General features: G+C 39.2%; 2 protein-coding genes and 1 pseudogene across 2 annotated transcripts; all 3 read right to left on the bottom strand.

The window, feature by feature from the left end:
* Positions 1–1,548: 1,548 nt before the first annotated feature.
* On the bottom strand, positions 1,549–18,157 carry LOC107943320 (alpha,alpha-trehalose-phosphate synthase [UDP-forming] 1-like; annotated as a pseudogene).
* LOC107943326 (AT-hook motif nuclear-localized protein 17-like) lies at positions 1,560–2,039 on the bottom strand. Its single transcript, XM_016877076.1, has one exon. The coding sequence runs from the start codon at positions 2,037–2,039 to the stop codon at positions 1,560–1,562; it is 480 nt and encodes a 159-aa protein (XP_016732565.1).
* Positions 18,158–18,951: 794 nt separating the features above from the next.
* Positions 18,952–21,492, bottom strand: LOC107943301 (pentatricopeptide repeat-containing protein At5g46460, mitochondrial-like). The gene is made up of 10 exons (XM_041076178.1): positions 21,424–21,492; positions 21,136–21,231; positions 20,948–21,052; positions 20,805–20,869; positions 20,484–20,694; positions 20,286–20,369; positions 20,027–20,188; positions 19,700–19,896; positions 19,401–19,411; positions 18,952–19,022 (listed from the first exon to the last, which is right to left on the bottom strand). Exons 1-10 carry the CDS (start codon positions 21,490–21,492, stop codon positions 18,952–18,954), a joined length of 1,071 nt encoding a protein of 356 aa, XP_040932112.1.
* Positions 21,493–22,462: the final 970 nt, after the last annotated feature.

Genomic DNA, 22,462 nt, shown 5'->3' on the forward strand with positions numbered 1-22,462 from the left:
TTGAATCACAATCTTACTATTCTCACCAAAAGTAGTAGATTTCGTGCACCAATAATCTGCTAGAGTAGGAAGAATATAGGGATTCACATTCTCGAAAGAATCAAGCACCATTTCTCTATAACTCAATCCTCCAACAAACCAACCTTACCTTTACCTAGCTTCTTCACTACCCAATTCCACACTGCCCATTCCCACACTCCCTTCATACATGCCCTTTCCCAACCTAACCTTTCTCTATCCTACCCTCTAGTTGACATATCCCCATAATCCCCACTAAAATCAATATTGTAGATTCCCTTATTTTCCATCTTCTGTAAAAGAGCCATATCCACATCTTTATTAGAGCACATAAATTTTCTCCCCCAACTTTTTATTGAACTCGGAAGAATTAGAATCTCATCCCTCAGATCTCAAAGCTTTACCATTTAGTGGCACAACTCTAATATGCGGACCAAAAGTCAAATTAGATCTCACATCCCCCGTACTCAATTGTTTTAATCGACAGTACTTTACTGTATGATCAATACATCCACAATAATAACAGAAATCATTGAGTTTTTCATACCTTATAGAAGCCCAAATTCGCCCCTTTGCAACAAGAGCTCAACTATCAAGCGCAAGAAACTTCTTCCGATACCATTCTGAAATTAGTGTATATATGGTACTGAAATAATCGCAACCTATCAACCGCTTGTTAGTAAAGTTATGATTAGATAGTTAAATAATCTGTTGATTTGTATGCCTATTTATAAAAGGAAAGTCACGTTCCTTTTCTTTCTTATTTTAATTTTAATCTATTTATTAAATTTTTGTTAATTTAATTGCTAAGATAATTACTTAAATTAGATAATTAAAAATTTCATTATTGTTATTGTACTTTTTATTTTATTTTATTTTTGACTAAATTTTAAAAAAACTTTTCTAAATTAGTTCAAAATATATATATTTTTGTTTATTTACAATATAAGATCCACCAATTTTCATCACCACTCAACATCTACTGTCATCGAATCCACTAACTCTCGCCTATGAAAGAGCTTTTCTTCCCTTATATAGTTTAAAAATCTAGGGTCGTATTCTTATATCCATGTTTCGCTTCATGGTTTAATAATATTTAGACCAGAACTTTTCTACCAAAAAGAAAAACACCAAAACGAGGAGCATACATGTAGAAGGAACTAAATATTAATCAACATTAAATTTCCTCAAAATAAATAAAATATTATAAGATGAATGTTAATAAAAATGGACTCAGTAAAAAAAGAACAGAATCCAAATCAGTGAAAATTAGCTTAAAAGAGGACGATGATGATGTAAAATCACGGAGTTAAGTTTTTCATATATGTCAATTCGTTTTTTAGGGAGAAGCCCAAGGAATATGGAGTGTAACATTGGGTGGCACCATCAATGTTACAAAGCATTGTTTTGTGATGATTATCTTTGTTATCTCCTTCATACGGAAGCTTATGAAACGAAGGGTTTGCAAAAGTAACCACTGCCACGGTCACTGGCGTTGCTGTCATTAGTCTCCCGACTACTATCCCTCCTAAGAATTGGATTTATTCTCCTGAAAGAATTATCTTAAAAGAAGAGCATGGTGTCAGTGTAGTACTATGATCAGCAAAGAATGAGCCAGACAAGGAGAGTATCTTAAAGGTTCCGGCAAAACAATATGGCGTCCCTTGAGGAGAAGGATATCGGAGAATGACGTCTGAAACAGAGCCGGTAGCACTGATTATACTAACATTGACATGGTATATACGGGCAAAGTTGATGATATTTTCAATAACGTCAAAACCAGCGGGGATTTGGAGAACCGCTGGCTTTATAGCTGAATCGTTATCTCTGGTTATAACAATGGGAGTTTTGGGTTTATTTTTAGAACCTGGAGGCCTACCTCTAGGTTTCCTTGTAGTATTTTCTTGGAGTATCTCTGAGCTTCCTCCGCATGCTTGGACGCTTGGAGGAGGGTTGTGCTCAGATGAATGATCGGAGATATGAGGTTGTAAGGAAGGGATGTATTCTCTATAATCCGCCATTGACGAGAAAAAAAAAAGGTGCTAGATGTTAAAATTTAGGTGTGTCTATTAAATATATGTAGTTTGGGGTTGGGGGAATATTGTAATTAGGTTTTGGTATTTTAGTTGGATTAGAATTTTGAAAAATGCAGTACCAAAAAATCGTTGAATAATGATATTTAATTTTTCTCTTCAAAATTCAAAAACACAGTCGAAATTTAGGGTTTTGAATTATGTATCTGCGGTTGCATTATTGAATTCCTTGTCAGGTACTCACCCGACGATATGGAGGTAAAGAAATTGAAACTTTCCCGCCATTGGAGCCCAGGCCTCAGTTGAAAAAAAGCAGTGCTCCTTCGTACCGTGCGAGCCGAAATCACCGCCGGTGAGATTTCCGATATAATACTCGACGCGTTGGAGAAGATCGGGTACGTCGACAACAGCCAAGGGCTCCCGACTCCATTTGAGGATGCTTACTGCGCCGTCGCACTGGATTGCACCGCCAAATGCTTGGCCGGATATCCTGACGCGTACGGCGCCCGGTACTTGGATGCGGTGGACAGGATTTGGAGGATGTGGAAAGATCCACTTTCTGAGCAACTGAGAAACCGTCGATTACTAGTGGAGGCTGCTGTTTAACTGGATTCGAGTAAAATTTAGTTTGCAAAAATATTTTTTCAAAAAGAATTTTTACTAAACAAAATTAATCTTTCTTTTAAACTTTGCCTCTGCCACAAAATTGATCAAATTCAAAATTTATCGCTGCAGTTTACAGTAACGATAAGCATGATACAATCCGTAAATCAACAATGATTTGCCATCCCTCTCAAGAGTTCCAAAACTTCATCGGATGATCGAAGGAGATAGCGTGACTTCGACCTTTTCCTCGCAACAGAGCAAGAAAAATAATTCTCAGCCTGAAGATTGATCAGCGAAGAACCCTCTAGCAACGACATTCGATCGGCTCCCATCATCGGATCCAACATACTCTCGCCTATGAAAGAGCTCTTCTTCCCTGGTGACAGCGAATGTTGTTTCTTAAGGGGAGCTGCACTCGATCCGGCGGTGGGTGTCCCGAATGGGGTTGGTACTTGGGATGATGATGAAGTCGGGGTTTCTGAAGGAAGCATCAGCTCAAAATACGAAAAAATGTCTTCATCCTGAACCAATTGCAGAAAATCATTTAGTTTCAAGTTAATCATATTTTCGACCATCGGTTTTCGGAACTCGTAATTCCTCGTATAGGAATGCTTCATAAGAAAGGAAAACAGATAAAAGTAGGCGCTAAGAAACGCACCTTAGCGAGAAAGTGCCCCATACATAGGACATAATCGATGGGTTCCTTCATGCCTTTGTTATGAACTATTTCTCCGAGGATTCGATCGATTGCGGCACCCTATATAAAGCATGATATGAGACAACTTGTGGTCCTGATTGAATAGAAGAAGAGCGAATAGTACCATGAAAGCATACCTTCGTCACACCGACGGATCTAACCTCAATGGACTGACTACCTTGGACAACATCGAGAGATAAGTTAGAGATCGGACCAGTCCAAAGATGCATCAATAGATCTCTCGCTTGAAGTCTTCCAAACTTGGCATCTACAATTTTTTTGGTTTAGTTGTTCAGAAGATATATCGATAAAAATTTAAGCGATTGTTTGCGCTAAACAGAAGTCTAGTTAAGGACCTGAATATCTATAATCCCATATGAGCGAAGTTTCCCGGAGCTCGAAATGAGATCGAGGAGTTCTTTGGGTAAAATATTCGAATACACGCTGAAATGACAAACAAGCATCAGAAAGTCAAGAGCCAGAAGCATTTCATACGGATTATGAGCTTGATGGAACTAATGTTATGTACCTTGACACTATCCACCCAGTCCATACTTGTATTTTCAGGCATAGTCATCATCCATTCTCCCGTTGTAGCTCGTAAAAATATCCCATTTTCGGCCGCCAACCACAGGTTAAAATCACCAAAGTTCTGCATTGCAAATTACGAGTTCAGGGATTTCATTTTAAAGAAAAAATGCAGCGAGTTGAAACTAAGGGTTTACATTATCCAGGGCACTTCTATTGCTTCCACTGAGGACAAGAACTGTTGTCTTCGGATCATCACAAAGCTTTCTCAGAGGTTCCCGCAAATCTGAACGTATCTTGTGCTTCAATTCTTTAATTTGATTGCCCTTCCTCCAAAGGGCATCCAGTGGTTCAGTTAAAGTTGCATCGAATCCCAGTAACATGGAAGAGTGATTATGAAAATGAAAATGCACGTTATGAGCGGTTTTCTCTTGTCCTATAATGTTCAGAGCAGTGCCTTTCCGATATTGTCAAATTAAGAAAGAAGTGAAGATGAAAATTAGCATACCAGTATGAGTAATCGGTTATTCGAACATGCATAACGATCAACAGCAGCTTCAATCGGGAGTGGTGGTGGAATTTGTCTTGACCTCAATTGAGCTTCAACAATGGTTTCATTAAGTTCACTACAAAAGGAAAACTTCAGGGTTTACAATAAAATTCCAAGATGTCAAAAAGAAAAATTTTGGGGTCCTGTCTTTTTTATTTGAAGAAAGAAAAGAAGGGAAAAGGTTGCAAGAATGGCTATTTTTTTATCTTCAACATTATAAGCACTAGTTTCTCCATCTCATGAGTTTTCATTGAAGAAAATACGAGTATTAAGCTATGATCACCACCTTACAAACGTTTCGGCCCATCCTTGAGATGTGTGCGTAGTCACATGCAAGAAGTTATGGTGGTGTCGTTTTTCTCTTTCATCAGCCGACATATTCAAAGCATAACTAATGGAAGAAGCAACTTCGGCGACATTCCATGGATTAACCAGAATGGCTCCGGCACCAAGAGACTGAGCAGCTCCAGCAAACTAGAAAATTCGTTCTTATGAAAATCTAAGCTTTGAAGTTTACACATCCAGAAAAGCCCTGAACAAATGTATAATCCAAATCAGGCGTAAGTACCTCACTTAGTATAAGGACCCCTTTGTTGGCTGCTTGGCAGGGAACAAACTCATAGCTGACGAGGTTCATTCCATCCCTCAAAGATGTCACAAGAGCTACATCTGCATAATTTGTTAATTGCCAACGGTTCAGACAGGCATAAATCAAGTCATCATTTCAAACAAAAATAGTGACTTGGGTATGTGTTTATAACACAAAAGTCGGTACCGGTAATAGCATATATCGCGCATAATGTGTGAAAATCAAGGGTGCAATCCTGCAAAACTGTCATTGCTGATTAATCGTATTCTTTGTATTGCATCTATTCACCTATATATATATATATATGCATAAACATCAAAAAGCACACAAACTGCCTATCCACTCATAAATAATACTTTCAACCAAGTTAGTTCACACTTTTATCATAAATAGTGATGGATAAAAGATAATAAGGTATAGACAAACCAGATGATGTATTGGTACAGAAGAAAACGATCCGAATCTTCCATTAATGCGGCCAACAATCTCATGGACTTGGCTTGTAAGTTGTTTATCTATGATATCAAGAAAGTAAACATGTAAGGTTTTGAGGAGTCAGTACAAGGGGAGGGTTGAAACAGGCTTGAGAAAACCACAAATTATCAGAAAACAAAATGTCTGCTGAAGATAAAGATAGCACTGCATGTTCTATTTTTATATGCAACAATTGATTGTCAAAAAAGTCAGTATGGCATAATAAGAAGGAAAACCAACACCAGAGTATTGCATCTTGAGATGCTAGAGTATTAGTATGATAATGTTAATCCGTTTAATGCGTGGTGGTTCTCATTGCAAAAATTGACACATTCTTTCAGGTAACCAGAAAGAAAGAAGAAAAGTATTTATGAACATACACTTGAGAACATGTGTCCTGGTAGGGACAGCAATTTGCAGGAGAACCACCTTATGACGCCAATCGGGATTTTCCTCGAGAAACTTTTCAAATGCCAAAATCTTTTGCGGTATTCCCTTGATCATATCAAGCCGATCAACGCCCAACAATACCTTACCATTATTAAACATCAACCCATAAGTAACTCAAAAACATCTTGTTGCTTCCCTTAAATCAAAGATACGAGATGCTACACAAACATAACTGATACCAATTAAGGGAGAAAAGAATCCAATTCCTACCTTATAACCTGTAAACCTCTGTTTCAGTTCTTTCACGATATCTTTTACTTGAGGTAGTTCAAGAGCTTGAATGAATCGATCAGGATCAATCCCTACTGGAAACTGTATTTTCAAGATCCCAAGCAACAAAAAAAGTAGATGAGATGAGGAATAAATGGTTTAAAATGTTAAAAGGTCCATGCAAAAGAACAAATTAAATTGGCAATCTGAAGATTCTTAGATGATAAAAGATGAAAGAGATCAGTGAAGACATACTACTGCTACACGGGTCAACTTTCCTTGATCCTCTACTCCTTCAGGTGTGCTCTCCAGCCCGAGAATACGAGTGCAAGCACTGACAAAATGCCTTGCATAGTCATATGTGTGGAAACTGGAAGATCAACAAACCGGAAATTAAAACAATGCTACAGTAATGGCCTTCGGAAGTGTTGGAACAATGAGACAATAACAGGCTGTTTTGTGTCTTGCTTGAATAGCAAGCCTCGAGCCTTGGTGAAGAAACAAACTCAGAAGCAAAAACAGAAAGTGAAACTAGCTAGTGAATAACAGAAAAGAGAGAAGAAGATTGAATGAAAAATGAGCTGATATTTTTCATTAACACATCAACAAGGCATTAAGCCATTACATATTTCAGTCAACAAGTAAAACAAACAAGTAATCACCTAATCAACTACCTAACTCCACTAATTTGCATTGAAACTTACAAGATTAGCTTGTACAACTTGCATTGCTGACTTTTCAGTCAATCAATATCAAAACATTTACCTACTTAGTTCAACATGAACTAGATTACAAAACAATCAAAATGGAACTAAAAATAGCAAGTGGATTGGCAGCTTCAAACTTCAGTTGCTGCACACCATGGCACCACTGCTTGCTGCTATTTCTTCGAGCATGACCACCTTTGCATGTCGTGCATGGCCACCTTTGCATGGGAACTAAACTTAACACTCCTCCTTAGTTTCCATGCTAGTAACACCTAATACCCTTTTGAATTTAACAAATTTAGACACATTGAGTGCCTTTGTGAAGATATCAGCAATTTGCACTTCTAAATTGCAATGAATCAGCTCGATTTCATGAGCTTGTTCCATCTCCCTTATAACATGCAACTTAATATTGAAGTGCTTGGTTCTGCCATGAAAAACAGGATTTTTTGCAATTGCAACAGCAGATTTGTTGTCGCAATAAATCTCTGTTGCCTCCTTTTGGTTTTGGTTTAAATCAGCCAAGATTTTTCTAAGCCATATGGCTTGATTCACAGCAGATGCAGCAGCAACATATTCAGCTTCTGCTGTTGATTGTGCCACTTGACTTTGTTTCTTAGAACTCCAGCAAAACATGCCTGAGCCAAGACTAAATGCATATCCAGATATGCTCCTCATGTCATCACTCGATCCAGCCCAGTCACTATCAACATAGCCTATCAGCTTCATGTTTTCAGCCCTTTTGAACAATACACCATGATCAATGGTGCCTTTGATGTATCTTAGCACTCTTTTAGCTGCTTGAAAGTGCTGATAATTGCAGCAATTCATGTATCTCGATAGCACACTAACAGCAAACATGATATCGGGTCTTGTTGCAGTCAAATACAACAGACTACCAATGAGACTCTTGTACATAGTCTCGCAAATTGGTTCACCACTCCCTTGCCTCGAAAGCTTCACTCCAACAGCCATTGGTGTGCTTGTTGGCTTGCAGTTCTTCATAGAGAACTTATCCAGGATCTTCATAGTAAAAGAACTCTGACTAAGAAAGATTCCCTTTTCTGTTTGCTTCACTTCCATTCCAAGGAAGTAGTTCATTCTGCCTAAATCAGACATTTCAAACATTTCCATCATTTTTCTTTTGAAATCTTTCAGCATTCTTCTATCTCCTCCAGTTACCAATAAATCATCAACATAGAGTGACAGGATAAGCTGAGTTTCAGCTTGGTTCTTCTTCACATACAGTGTTGGTTCACTGGGACTTCTCTCAAATTTCAAACTGAGCAAGTAAGAGTCAATTCGAGCATACCAGGCTCGAGGAGCCTGTTTCAGGCCATATAAAGCCTTTTTCAGTCTGTACACCATGTGTTCTTTGCCAGTGATCACAAATCCTTGAGGCTGCTCGATGTAGATCTCTTCTTCCAGGAAACCATTGAGAAATGCAGACTTAACATCAAGCTGATGAATGGTCCACTGATGTTGAGCAGCCAAGGCAACTATCATTCTAACTGTGTCAAGCCTGGCTACTGGTGCAAATGTCTCCAGGTAGTCCAGACCATACCTTTGGCTAAATCCTTTGACAACAAGCTTGGCTTTTAGCTTGCTCAGACTGCCATCTGCATTCTGTTTTACTCGATAGACCCATTTTACTCCAATGGTCTTCTTTCCAGCAGGTTTATCAACTAGCTCCCATGTCTGGTTCTTCTCAATCATGTTGATTTCATTGACCATAGCTAGTTTCCAGCCTTCATCTGCCTCAGCCTCTTCAAAACTGCTAGGTTCTGCTATTGCAACCTGTGCCCTTTCATAAATATCATCTAGGGGCCTTGTGCCTCTCACAGGCACATCATCAACATCCATTTCAGGTCCTAGCTGCTCAAGTTCAGCTTGATTAGGCACTAGGTCTTCTGAAACTGCTTCTGGCTCATTTTTCTCCCAATTCCAGCAGGCTTTTTCATCAAAGATGACATCTCTGCTCACCTGAACTTTGTTTGTCAAGGGATCCAGAACCCTGTAGCCCTTCTTGACTGAGCTGTAGCCTACTAGAACACCTGGTTTAGCCCTTTTAGAGAGCTTGTCTCTCTTTGCTGCTGGTATTTGTGCATAACACAGGCAACCAAACACCTTCAGATGTGCCAAGGAAGGCTTGAAACTGAACCAAGCCTCGAAAGGTGTCTCGGATGCAAGAGCTTTAGTAGGAAGCCTGTTCTGAAGGTAAACAGCAGTGTTTACTGCCTCAGCCTACATGGTCTTGGGCAGTTTCTTTTCAAACAGGAGACATCTGGCCATATCCATCAGGCTTCTGTTCTTTCTTTCAGCTACCCCATTCTGCTGAGGTGTGTAGACATTTGTAAGCTGATGTTTGATACCAGCATCATTGCAAATGGCTTGAAACTGAGCTGAAGTGTACTCAGTGCCATTGTCTGTCCTTATCGATTTCAGCTTGCAACCTGTTTCTGTCTCTACAGCAGTTTTAAACTTCACAAACACTTGAGCTACCTCAGACTTGTGTTTTAAGAAGAAAATCTAGCAAAACCTTGTAAAATCATCAATGAAGAGGATGAAATACCTGTTTTTGCTGAGTGATTCAGTCCTCATCGGGCCACATACATCAGAGTGCACCAGCTGCAGTCTTTCAGTAGCTCTCCAAGCTGAATTTGTAGGAAATGGCAGTCTTGCCTGTTTCCCCATCTGGCAAACTTCACACACATCATCATGCTCCACTGAGCTGGTGAAGTTCTCTGCCAAGCCCTCTTTGGCCATTCGAGCCATTGATCTGAAGTTGGCATGTCCAAGCCTTTGATGCCAAAGCTTGGAGTCATCAACAGAGGCTGTGTATGCTGAGTTTGAGTCATTTGCCCAGTGAACCTCAAAGCATTTATCAGTCATTGTGACTGTCATAAGGCTTGATCCACTTGGATCAGTAATGTGGCATTGTTTGTCCTTGAACACAACAGAATAACCTTTCTCGAGCAGTTGAGCTATGCTGAGAAGGTTTCTGTCAATCTCTGGCACCAACAGCACATTTGGAATGATCTTGTTGCCTGTGGGAGTACATATCAGCACTTCTCCTCTTCCTTCAGTCCTTATAAACTGACCATTTCCAACCTTGACCTTGGTTTTATAACTTGTGTCCAAGGTTTTAAACAAGGAAGCATCTGGTGACATGTGGTTAGTGCAACCACTGTCCAACAACCAGCCTTTTGAGCATTTCTTCTCAGCAGCTAAGCAGGAAACAGCAAAGACCTGTTCTTCTTGGTCACTACTGTCCTCAGCTACTCGAGCTTCAACCTTTGACTGCTAAAATTGATTCTGCCTTGGCTTACTCCTATTTTTACAGACCCTTTCAACATGGCCCTTCTTCTTGCAGTGTTGGCATACTGCATCTGGTCTAAACCAGCATCTGTCTTTTGGATGACCTGGCCTCTTGCAATGTCTGCAGAGCTGGTTATTACTCCTTGCAGTATCAGGCTTAGGCCTGTTTTTCCAAGACTTTTTGCCTCTTTGAGCATTGGTGCTCGAGGCTTCTCTGGCCTTGGCATGAAATGCACCTTCTTGGTGATCTTCAGCTCTACTAGCTCTCCTTTGTTCCTAAGCATAGAAGGTGTTGATTAACTCAGTCAAAGAAATGCTAGCAAGGTCTCTTGAGTCCTCTAGGGAGGATATCTTTGCTTCATATTTCTCAGGCAAAGTGGAGAGGACTTTCTCCACAATTCTTGCCTCATCAAAGTGCTCACCTAGGAGCCTTATACTGTTAACCACTGCCATAATTCTATCTGAATACTGCTTCACTGTTTCTTCTTCCTTCATCTTCAAATTCTCGAAATCCCTTCTCAAATTCAACAGCTGCTGTTGCCTTGTTCTCTCAGTGCCTTGAAACTCCTCCTTAAGCTTGTCCCAGGCCTTTTTTGGAGTCTCACAGGCCATAATTCTGGTAAAGATGACATCTGATACACAGTTCTGAATGCAGGACATGGCTTTGTGCCTTTTGGTCCTCTCATCAGCATGTTGTCTGATCTGAGCTATTGTGGGATTAGCCCTCAGTGGAGCTGGCTCAGCATCTGTGTTAACAACTTCCCACAGATCAAAGGCCTGCAGGTAAGTCTTCATCTTTACCAGCCATATGTGAAAGCTTTCTCCATTGAAGACTGGTGGGGCTGCTAGTGAAAATCCTGAAGAAGCCATCAGGTTCCTTGGTTTGAAGCAACAGGTCCACTAAGACAACGGCTCTGATACCAATTGTTGGAACAATGAGACAATAACAGGCTGTTTTGTGTCTTGCTTGAATAGCAAGCCTCGAGCCTTGGTGAAGAAACAAACTCAGAAGCAAAAACAGAAAGTGAAACTAGCTAGTGAATAACAGAAAAGAGAGAAGAAGATTGAATGAAAAATGAGCTGATATTTTTCATTAACACATCAACAAGGCATTAAGCCATTACATATTTCAGTCAACAAGTAAAACAAACAAGTAATCACCTAATCAACTACCTAACTCCACTAATTTGCATTGAAACTTACAAGATTAGCTTGTACAACTTGCATTGCTGACTTTTCAGTCAATCAATATCAAAACATTTACCTACTTAGTTCAACATGAACTAGATTACAAAACAATCAAAATGGAACTAAAAACAGCAAGTGGATTGGCAGCTTCAAACTTCAGTTGCTGCACACCATGGCACCACTGCTTGCTGCTATTTCTTCGAGCATGACCACCTTTGCATGTCGTGCATGGCCACCTTTGCATGGGAACTAAACTTAACAGGAAGTTTAACATTATATGATTTGACAGAAAGAAACATGTTCAAAGTGATACCAGAGTCCCTTAAAACCAACATTGCAGTTTCGCACCAGTTCAAACAAAAAATTCATGATGTTGCACAACTCACAAGCATGTCAAAACAGTAGTGTCCAGGCGGAATGACTATAACAGTTTGTATCACATTGGGTATAAGGAAGTAGAACGAAAGAAACTTAGGTTTGACGTTAACTGTCGTTCTAATCTTAGGTTTGTTTATTAGATTCACGCCAGTCATTAATGGTAGTGATAAAACCTGACGAATGTTTAAACTCCCTACAGTGTTGAACCTGAAGTACATTTTTAATCCTAGAGTTAGTGGAAATTCGAATACCTTCGTCCGACATGCAAACTAAGCTCAATTCATATATCTAAGAAACCTACCGACACATAAACATTGAAAGAAAAACAAGATCATTGAATCTACACACAAATAACAATTCCTAAAGCGAATGAACTTACCCTACTAAATCAGCGAAAGAACAGACTTCAGCAGCTCTGACCGAGATGGCAGCATCCGATGGATTTCGGAAGAAGGAAATGGGGTATACAGAAACCAACCAACTTTCATGTCACTGTTCCGTTCTTTTAGGTATTTTGGAAGAAACATTAGGTGGTAATCATGGCACCAAACCGCATCCCCTTCCTCGTAATGTTTGCTAACCACATCAGCAAAACACTTGTTCGCTTTCGTATAAGCTTCGAACTGAGATTTAAAGTTTCGAGTAGTTGCAAGGTGGTCTTCTTGCGGAAGTCCAAGATAGTGAAACAATGGCCATAATGTGTTGTTACAATATCCATTATAATATTGATGAGCAATTTCTTCTTCAATAAACACCGGGATGCAGTTCTGCATTAATTAAAGCACAAAGCTAAACATATAACCCTACTAACTTTTCCAAGATTATGAAATTGCATTTCTTTAACAACAATTAAGAACATCATTTTTTCTAGTCTGACCTTTGCAGCTAAAGCTTCAGTTAATGTCTTTTGTCCACTTTCATCAGGGACATTTATGCCAGCCCAACCAATCCATCTGGTGTCAAATTCGGTCACACCTTCATAACAAGATTAAAAACGTTGCAAATATTATAACAACTGAAAAAACCAATTCCGAAAAGCAAAAAATGAAAAAAGAACATGAATTAATAAGGAATTGAAGTGATCACTTTACCAAGAAGTGCGCTAACTAAGCCTCCAGTGCTCATCTCAAGTTACCAAGAATCCCCATTCTTAACTGCGGCAACTGGCAGCCTATTAGCAACCACCAACAAACGTTGTTTGGAAGACTGAAAATCTTTCCTTGCGCCTCAATCATGTGAAGTCCTAGCACCTAAAACGGGTTGTAAAGATTCTTCATCATTTAACCAAGAAGTTGAAGACTCAAGGTGAAAAAGAATCTTGGACTGCTGATAACTCACCTTCCCCTTCATTAAAATCCCTGCTGAATCTCTTTAACTCCCTTTCTCTAAGAAGCCTTTCCAATCTTGTTCTTGGTGTACCAGGGAGATTACTAGAGTTATTGTTGAAGCTGTGGCCTGCAGTGCAACAGAGAACCAGTAGCAGAAAATTGATCAAAGACCAGCAACAACAAATTGTATAATTTGAGCTGCTACACTGTTTTGAAGTAAAGTAATGAAGCTGGTTCTCTTGGAAGATCACATTTTAGATGTTTTGTTCCTATGGAACTTTGTTCAATTCTTTTGTATTTTGACAGCAAAGTTAGTAGGAAAATTGACTGATGTAATAGCTGGTATGCCAGCCTTCTTTTGTAATCAACTTGCATTATTTTAGTATGTATTAAGTAAGGGCAGTTAAGTTAGTAGGTAACTGTCAAACATTACTTGTAACTCCCATATATTCAAAAATTTGAATGAAAAATATATGACTTCAGTTACAATTCTTTGCTGAGTTTTTTTAGTTCTCTTTTTGCTTCATTTGGTTTGCTTCTTTGTACTGCCATTTATCCAACAAATGGTATCAGAGCTTTCAGTCTTTGAGGGCCTTGGTTGTACACTGTCATTAAGCAAGCTATACTTGAAACAAAAGAAGCAAAGGTTGTTTTTGGTTGCTGAAAATGAGTTTTACACCACCTCCTCCACCTGTCTTTGCTGGAGAAAATTACAACATCTGGGCAGTAAAAATGAGAACATATTTGTAGGCACATGACCTGTGGAATGTTGTTCTCAATGACACTGAGCCACCACCACTAAGAGCCAACCCGACCATAGCCCAGATCAGGCGCACAATGAAGACTGTGCCAAGAAGTATAAGGCTATGTCGTGCCTTTAAAGTGGAGTTTCTGATGTTATTTTCACGAGAATAATGGCTTGTGACACTCCAAAGTAGGCCTGGGACAAACTCAAGGAGGAGTTTCAGGGGTCTGACAAGACCAGGCAACAGCAGCTGATCAACATGAGAAGAGATTTTGAAAATCTCAAAATGAAGGACTCAGAAACCATCAAGCAGTATGCTGACAGAATCATGGCTATTGTCAACAACATAAGGCTGCTTGGGGAAGAATTCAGTGACTAAAGAGTGGTTGAGAAGGTCATAACAACCTTGCCAGAGAAGTATGAGGCAAAAATTTCTTCTCTGGAAGACTCAAGGGACTTGTCAACAATCCCTTTGACAGAGCTTATAAATGCTCTTTATGCTCAAGAGCAGAGAAGGGAAAATAGGCAAGAGGACCACTATGAAGGAGCTTTTCAGGCTAGAGGCAGAGAAAGCTCAAGTGCAAACTTAAATGCCAAAGGCAAGAAGCCTTGGACTGAGAAGAAGAAGAAAGAACCTGTCAAAAGGAAGTTCCCACCCTGTGTCCATTGCAAGAAGACTACTCATCTTGAGAAATACTGCTGGTACAGACCAGACATTCAATGCAGAGCCTGCAAGTAATTTGGCCACATTGAAAAGGTCTGTAAGAGCAAGTCAAAAATACAACCACAATTTCAAAACCAAGCTCAAGCTGCAGAAGAGGTTGAAACACCAGAAGAGCATGTTTTTTCAGCATCATGCTTTGCAAGCTCGAGCAAGGTTAACAAAATTTGGCTGATTGACAGTGGATGCACCCACTATATAGCTTCTGAGAAGAGTATATTCAAGGAGCTTGACACTACCTTCAAGTCCAAAGTCAGAATTGGCAATGGTGAGCTACTAGAGGCAAAAGGGAAAGGCAAGGCTTTGATAAGCACCAAGTCAGGTATTAAAACCATTTCAGAGGTTCTCTATGTACCTGATATTGACCAAAACTTGCTAAGTGTTGGCCAGCTATTGGAGAAAGGCTATTCTCTGATTTTTGAAGGCAAGAACTGTTTGATCAAAAATGCTACTGGTGAAGTGTTAACCACAGTGGCTATGCAAGATAGGACTTTCATTGTAGATGTGAATCAGCTTCAGGCTAAAGCATATGCATCTCAGTCTGATGAGACTGATTTGTGGCACAGGAGGATGGGACATGTGAACTACAATTCTCTGAATATGATGCAAAAGATGGATTTGGTCAGTGACATGTCTAAAATTGAGCCAAGGGATGCTGTGTGTGAAGTCTGTCAGTTAGGAAAACAGACCAGGTTACAATTTCCTGTCAACAAAGCATAGAGAGCTCATGGGAAGCTTCAGCTGGTTCATACAGACATTTGTGGACCAATGAAGACCACCTCCTTAAATGATAGCAGGTACTTTGTACTTTTTATTGATGATTATTCAAGGTTTTGTTGGGTGAATTTTTTAAAGCATAAGTCAGATGTTTATGGTTCTTTCTGCAAATTTAAAGCCTTGGTTGAAAACCAAGCAAATTGCAAATTGAAATGTTTGAGGTCTGACAATGGTTCTGAGTATGTATCTCAGAAGTTTCAAAAATTGTGTGATGATGCTGGAATTCAACACCAATTGACTACTGTGTACACACCACAACAAAATGGTGTCTGTGAAAGGAAAAACAGAACAGTCCTTGATATGGCTAGGTGTTTGTTATTTGAGGCTAAAATGCCTAATGCTTTTTGGGCTGAAGCTGTGAATACAGCTGTTTACTTGTTGAATAGGCTGCCAACTAATGCAGTCAAGGGTAAAACACCCTTTGAAGCCTGGTTTGGACAAAAACCATCTGTCTCACATTTGAAGGTATTTGGTTGTCTATGTTATGTGTTGGTACCTGAGGAGAGAAGAACCAAGTTGGACAGGAGGTCCATGCCAGGGGTGTTTGTTGGCTACAGCAATGTGAAGAAAGGATACAGAGTCTTTGATCCACTGACCAAGAAGGTTGTAGTGAGCAGAGATGTGAAATTCAGTGAAGCAAGTAGCTGGAAATGGGATGGAATTAAAGCAAATTTGCCCGAGGGAGAATAGATTGATGTTGATCTGCAGCAAGCTGAAAATGAAGAAGTAACTGAAAATGGCTATGATGATGAACCTGTTCGAGGCACTAGGACATTAACAGACATCTATGAGAGATGTGCAGTAACCATAGTAGAGCCTTCATGTTTTGAAGAAGCTGCAAAAGAAAAGTGCTGGCAGGATGCTATGGAAACTGAATTTAAAATGATTCAGAAAAATGATACATGGGAGCTTGTGGATAGACCTGAAAACAGAAGAATCATTGGTGTCAAATGGGTTTTCAGGACTAAAAACAATGCTGATGGTACTTTGAACAGACACAAGGCCAGATTGGTTGTAAAAGGTTATAGTCAGCAGCAAGGGGTTGATTTTTCTGAGACTTTTGCACCTGTTGCAAGGTTGGACACTATCAGACTGCTGCTTGCTTTGGCAGCTCAAAAGCACTGGAAGGTGCACCATTTAGATGTTAAGTCAGCCTTTCTAAATGGCTTTCTTAATGAAGAAATATTCATTGAGCAACCTGAGGGTTTTGAGGTCCCTGGTGAAGAACAGAAGGTTTACAAGTTGAAAAAGGCCTTATATGGCCTAAAACAGGCTCCAAGAGCCTGGTATGAGAGGATTGATGGCTACCTAGCAAGGCTCGGGTTCACAAAGAGTGTCAGTGAGCCTACACTCTATGTTAAGAAGGATCAGAAGGAAACTTTGCTAATTGTTTCCTTGTATGTTGATGATCTGCTAGTCATTGGCTGTAAAGATGAACTGGTAGAAGACTTTAAGAAGCAGATGCAACATGTCTTTGAGATGACTGACCTTGGTCTAATGACCTATTTTCTTGGTATGGAAATCAGACAAGGAAGTGATGGTATTTTCATAAGTCAACAAACATTTGCTTCCAAGGTGCTTGAAAAATTTTGCATGTCGAAATGCAAATCAGTCACTACACCAGTTGCATTGGGGGAGAAATTGTCAAGTGCCAGTAAGCATGATCGAGTAAATGAGAAAGCATATAGAAGCTTAATTGGTTGTCTGCTTTATTTAACAGCAACTAGACCAGACATTGTCTATGCTGTTAGTCTACTTTCAAGGTTTATGCACTGCAGTAATGTGGCACATCTGAAGGCAGCAAAAAGAGTGTTAAGGTATGTCAAAGGAACCATCGATGCTGGTGTAAAGTTTTGGAGGGCAAAGGAGCTGAAACTCTTAGGCTATTCTGATAGCGATTGGGCAGGGTCAGTTGATGACATGAGGAGCACTTCAGGTTATTTTTTCACTTTAGGCTCGAGTGTTTTCAGCTGGAGTTCAAAGAAGCAACAAACTGTTGCACAATCCACAGCAGAGGCTGAGTATATCTCAGCTGCAGCAGCAGTAAATCAAGCCATTTGGCTTAGGAAGATTTTGGATGATTTGAATGAAAATCAAGCTCAGCCTACTGAGATTAGAGTGGATAACCAATCAGCTGTGGCCATAGCCAAAAATCCAGTCTTCCATGGTAAGACTAAACACTTCAAAATCAAATTTCATTTTATTAGAGAAGCTGAGCAATCGAGGGAGGTTAGCTTAGTTCATTGCAGTTCAGAAATTCAGTTAGCTGACATTTTAACTAAACCATTGGGAGCCAACCGATTTAATGCTTTGAAAGAAAAGATTGGTGTTTGTTGCATACAGCCCAAGGAGGAGTGTTGAAGTTGTGGCCTGCAGTGCAACAGAGAACCAGTAGCAGAAAATTGATCAAAGACCAGCAGCAACAAATTGTATAATTTGAGCTGCTACACTGTTTTGAAGTAAAGTAATGAAGCTGGTTCTCTTGGAAGATCACATTTTAGATGTTTTGTTCCTATGGAACTTTGTTCAATTCTTTTGTATTTTGACAGCAAAGTCAGTAGGAAAATTGACTGATGTAATAGCTGGTATGCCAGCCTTCTTTTGTAATCAACTTGCATTATTTTAGTATGTATTAAGTAAGGGCAGTTAAGTTAGTAGGTAACTGTCAAACATTACTTGTAACTCCCATATATTCAAAAATTTGAATGAAAAATATATGACTTCAGTTACAATTCTTTGCTGAGTTTTTTTAGTTCTCTTTTTGCTTCATTTGGTTTGCTTCATTTGGTTTGCTTCTTTGTACTGCCATTTATCCAACAGTTATATTTGTTCCCTGGCATCCTGTTAGTTTGCAACAAAGCTTAAAGAAAAACCAAGAAAATCAATGAGAAATCAAAAAAGAAAATGAATAATTTACCAAGAAAGCAAAAACGGTCCATCTAAAATTACCAGATTGTTCTTGTAATGCAAAATGCTGATATCTTGGATGAAATTAATTGGAATATGAGAAGGTGATTGAGAGAGAGGAGTCAAGAAAGTTGGCAAGGAATGTGGATATTTTGGGAGGGTTTCAATGATGTGTGGGCTAAATATAAGAGAACTCAAAGGAAAACTGAAAAGAAATTATATTCTCTATACATAGAATCATACATTTATATAGATTCATCATCCTAACAGATTTTCATCCATAACCATTTCCCCATTTAAAAAAAAAAAATTCTAGACAGATAAATTACTAAAATTAATTTAATTAAAATTTAGTTGTTTTAGGGTCATAATTTTGTTTGTCTTTGTGGAGTAATGTTACAATTAGAATCCCAGCCCAGTTTTAGTTTGCATTAGTGAACTAACATGCCTACTATAATTTTCTGAACGGAGAGTAAATAATTGAAGCTTAATTAGCAATCTCAATAGCAAATTAGTATTGATTTACAAATCATAGCAATGGAAGAATCAAGGCCAGAATATGATCATATTTCCATAGTCATGTTTAACATAGTTTAACCCAAGAATTCAGATATCAAACAACTAGTATTCATTTAAATTTATATCCCTTTACTCCTAAATTTCATGCTTGACTTTCTAATCAGTACAAAGAAGTGAAGCATAATATGGATGATTTCACAGATTCATACTAATAGAGAGACTGACCAGTTTCACGCTTGTTCCATCTTACTGCTGCAACCTTGAAGCCTAATTGCTTCCCTGAAATCCACAGCAGCGGCAGCAGCATTGGCAATCTATATCTTTTTCACTTGTCATTTTTCTTTTAGTATTTATTTGTGGTTGACATTCGTGTAAGAGGGTATGGTCTTCCAAGGATTTTCAAAATATACGAAAATTTTGAAATAATTAAATAAACCCGTATCGGACACCCAAATTTGAGTTCGAGAAACACAGATAGCAACAGCTCCAACCAAGGCAATATTTGAACCCCAATCAAGCTTCCTTGCATTCACCACTTCATGTTCATGACATTCAACTCATCTCTCCCTCTTTTGTGACCAAACCTTCAATTCCTTGCATATCTAGCCCTTCACACTCCAGTACATTCTTTCTACATTGATTTTTGGCCTGATTTACCTCTTCTTAGACTGAAAGGTACATCAAAGGGGGATAGAAATGAAAAAAAAAACTCGCAGCTTTAACTTCAGTGAAACTAATGGAAGCGTTGCCAGAACTGGACAGATTGGCTGCAATAAAGGGGGATAATTTCCTTGCATTTAATGGTCTCAAGAATACCCCGAATATCTTTTCTGAATCAGCTAATAACAAGGTTGTTTTGAAAGATCAAAATGTTCTTAGTATGGCAATCTTCGAAAACTTGCTACTAATAATCCCCACAAGAGCATAGTGTAGAATCTTATACAATGATTTCATACCCAGCGATCTTTGCTATGATCATAATGGCACTGTGATAATTGGCACATGCACGAAGATTCTTAAACACTGTTATTGTGCTGCTCTCTGCAGTAGTCACCAATCTGAATGCATCAGCAAGCCTCTTCCTGTGATACGGCAGCATCTCTTGCTTCTGCTCATCCTCCAGATCATGCAGGGCAAACCTCTCATCTGGAACCTACCCAAACACCTTCAACTTCCCTCCCAACCAATCCAGCGTTTGATATATTTTCCCACTAAGAGGGTGAGACCTATCTGCAGAAACAGACTCACGTTGCACTCCCCTCAAAGTAACCCAGTTGTCTCACAATCCCTCCTTGTTTCATCCTCATTCTCATTCTTGAGACATCACTCCGCTCACCAGCAGAAGCATATATATTCGGCAACAAAACATAAGAAGCACTGCAATTCAGTTCAAGATAAAGGATCGATTTTGCACCTCTTTCAGCCGCTCCTAAGTTAAATGCATCCTACAAGCACTAAGCAAAGCTATCCATATCATAGAATTTGGTTTTACCTGCATTTTTTTTATTAGCTCCTCTGCTTATTCCAATGCCCCACATGTACCCAGGGCATCAACCATACAAACATAGTGCTGAAGCTTTGTCGCAGTGAATTTATATAGACCAATATACTAAAAAAAGCATCAGGCTGTTTGCAACATTCCGGAATGGCTGCAAGCAGAGAGCAACCATGTGAACGTAATCTCGGTCGGATCAACTTCATCACGTATCATTTGGATAAAGAGTGTGAGAACCAACATACCTTGACCATGCTGTGCACATCCACAGTAACGGAGTTCCACAAGGCAACATTTTTCTCACCGACATTATAAAAAGCAACCCCAGCATCATTATTATTCCCACGTAAAGTATACAATACAACTAGAGAATTACCAACAAATACTTCAGAGTCCAGACTTCGCATGAAGACCATGGCAAGGGTCTCTTTGGCCTTGTCTAGAGCCTCTAATCCGCTGCTCAATTCAAAGCACTAGTGAAAGATGATTGATTTGGGGGACAACCATTCATATCATGTCTCCAAAAATTATCAACGCAGATTCATGCTTATGGTTCAGGCCATAACCAGCTAGAAGCTGTCCATATTACCAAATTCCCATAACGTTTCTCACTGAAAACTGCGCAAGCGTCCTGCATTTGCTAGCAGTTCACATAAAAAGTTCAAAGCTACGCGCATATGAATTCATCAAAAGAAAACCCCAACTTAACCCGGCTACTAGTTTGAACACCCAAATGCAAGGCCATCACATTTGCAAAAGCTTTCAACACGCAAGAAAGCGTGTTTGAACTCAGCTTAACACCAGAACCCACCATCTTTTCACAAAAAAAATAAAGCTTCATAAGTTCTTCCATTATAATCCAATCAATCAGTCAATCATTGAAATGCATGAAATTACATTCCAATGTGGCATCTTCAAAAGCAAATTAACCCCCTCATCAACTCTCTGAAACTTCAAATACCCATTAATCATTGAATTCCAAGCCACAACATCCTTCAAAGGCATTTAAAAAAGCCACCTCTCAGCCACTTCAATTTCCCGAAACTGCAAGTACCCGCTTATCATTGTCATCCAAGAAACAACATTCCGGCCAGGCATTTCATCAAAAAGCTTCTTGGCCGTAATTAAATCCCTGCAATTCAAACACCTTTAAATCATTGAATTCCACGAACCCATATCTCTCACCGGAATTTTCTCCAACAGTTGAATTGCATCATCAAGCCGATGATTCAGCGCACACCCATCGAATATCATGGTGTATAAATGTACCCCAGAGAATGAGATTTTGTTTAAAACCTCACCAGTTTCATCCAATCTTTGGTTCTATAGGTGATCGTAGAGTAAAAAGTTTACCATTGGGGGTGCGTGAGTTTACATTACTAGAAACTGTTGCAAAGTAATTATCCTGTTGAAGTTGGCTTGCATGTAGTACATGAAATAGATTGCACAAACTACATGACTCTAATGCTGCCATCTTCAAGTCAATTGACAGAAGCTTCAAAACAAGGGTGAAGGTTGGAAATGGACATTTCATCAAAGCTGAAAGCAAAGGAGATGTGCTTTTTGACACTCCTATAGGTACTAAACTTATTTTAATGGTGTCTGAAATTGATAGAAACCTGTTCAATATAGCTTAGTTGCTAGAAAAGGGCTATTCTATGGTGTTCAAAGGCAATGAGTGCTTAATCAGTGATCCAAATGGATCCAAGCTCATGCTAGTAACCATGGCTGACAAAAGTTTTGTTGTGGATTGGAACAAAGGCTTAAACAATGTCTACACAGTTGCTTCAGATGAATCCAAACTATGGCACAAGAGATTTGGTCATGCCAACTACAAATCAATGGCTCAGCTAACTAAAGAAGACCTGGTTGAAAACTTTGCTGATTCAGTTGAGAAAGAAGAAGTTTGTGAAGTTTTCCAATTAGGAAAGCAAGTCAGACTTCCATTCCCTTCAAATAAAGCTTGAAGAGCTTCTGAAAGATGCAACTTATGCACACTGATATGCATGGCCTCATGAAGACACTGTCTTTAAATGGCAGTAGATATTTCATCTTATTCATTGATAATTACTTAAGGCATTGCTGGGTTTACTTCATCCAGCATAAGTATGAAGTAGCCTCAGTGTTTTGAAAGTTCAAGGCTACAACAGAAACAGAATCAGGATGCAAGCTCAAGACTCTGAGGTTTGATAATGGAACTAAATACACCTTAGCTCAGTTTCAA

Source organism: Gossypium hirsutum, chromosome A09 (assembly GCF_007990345.1).
Source record: "Gossypium hirsutum isolate 1008001.06 chromosome A09, Gossypium_hirsutum_v2.1, whole genome shotgun sequence".
Lineage (NCBI taxonomy): Eukaryota > Viridiplantae > Streptophyta > Magnoliopsida > Malvales > Malvaceae > Gossypium > Gossypium hirsutum.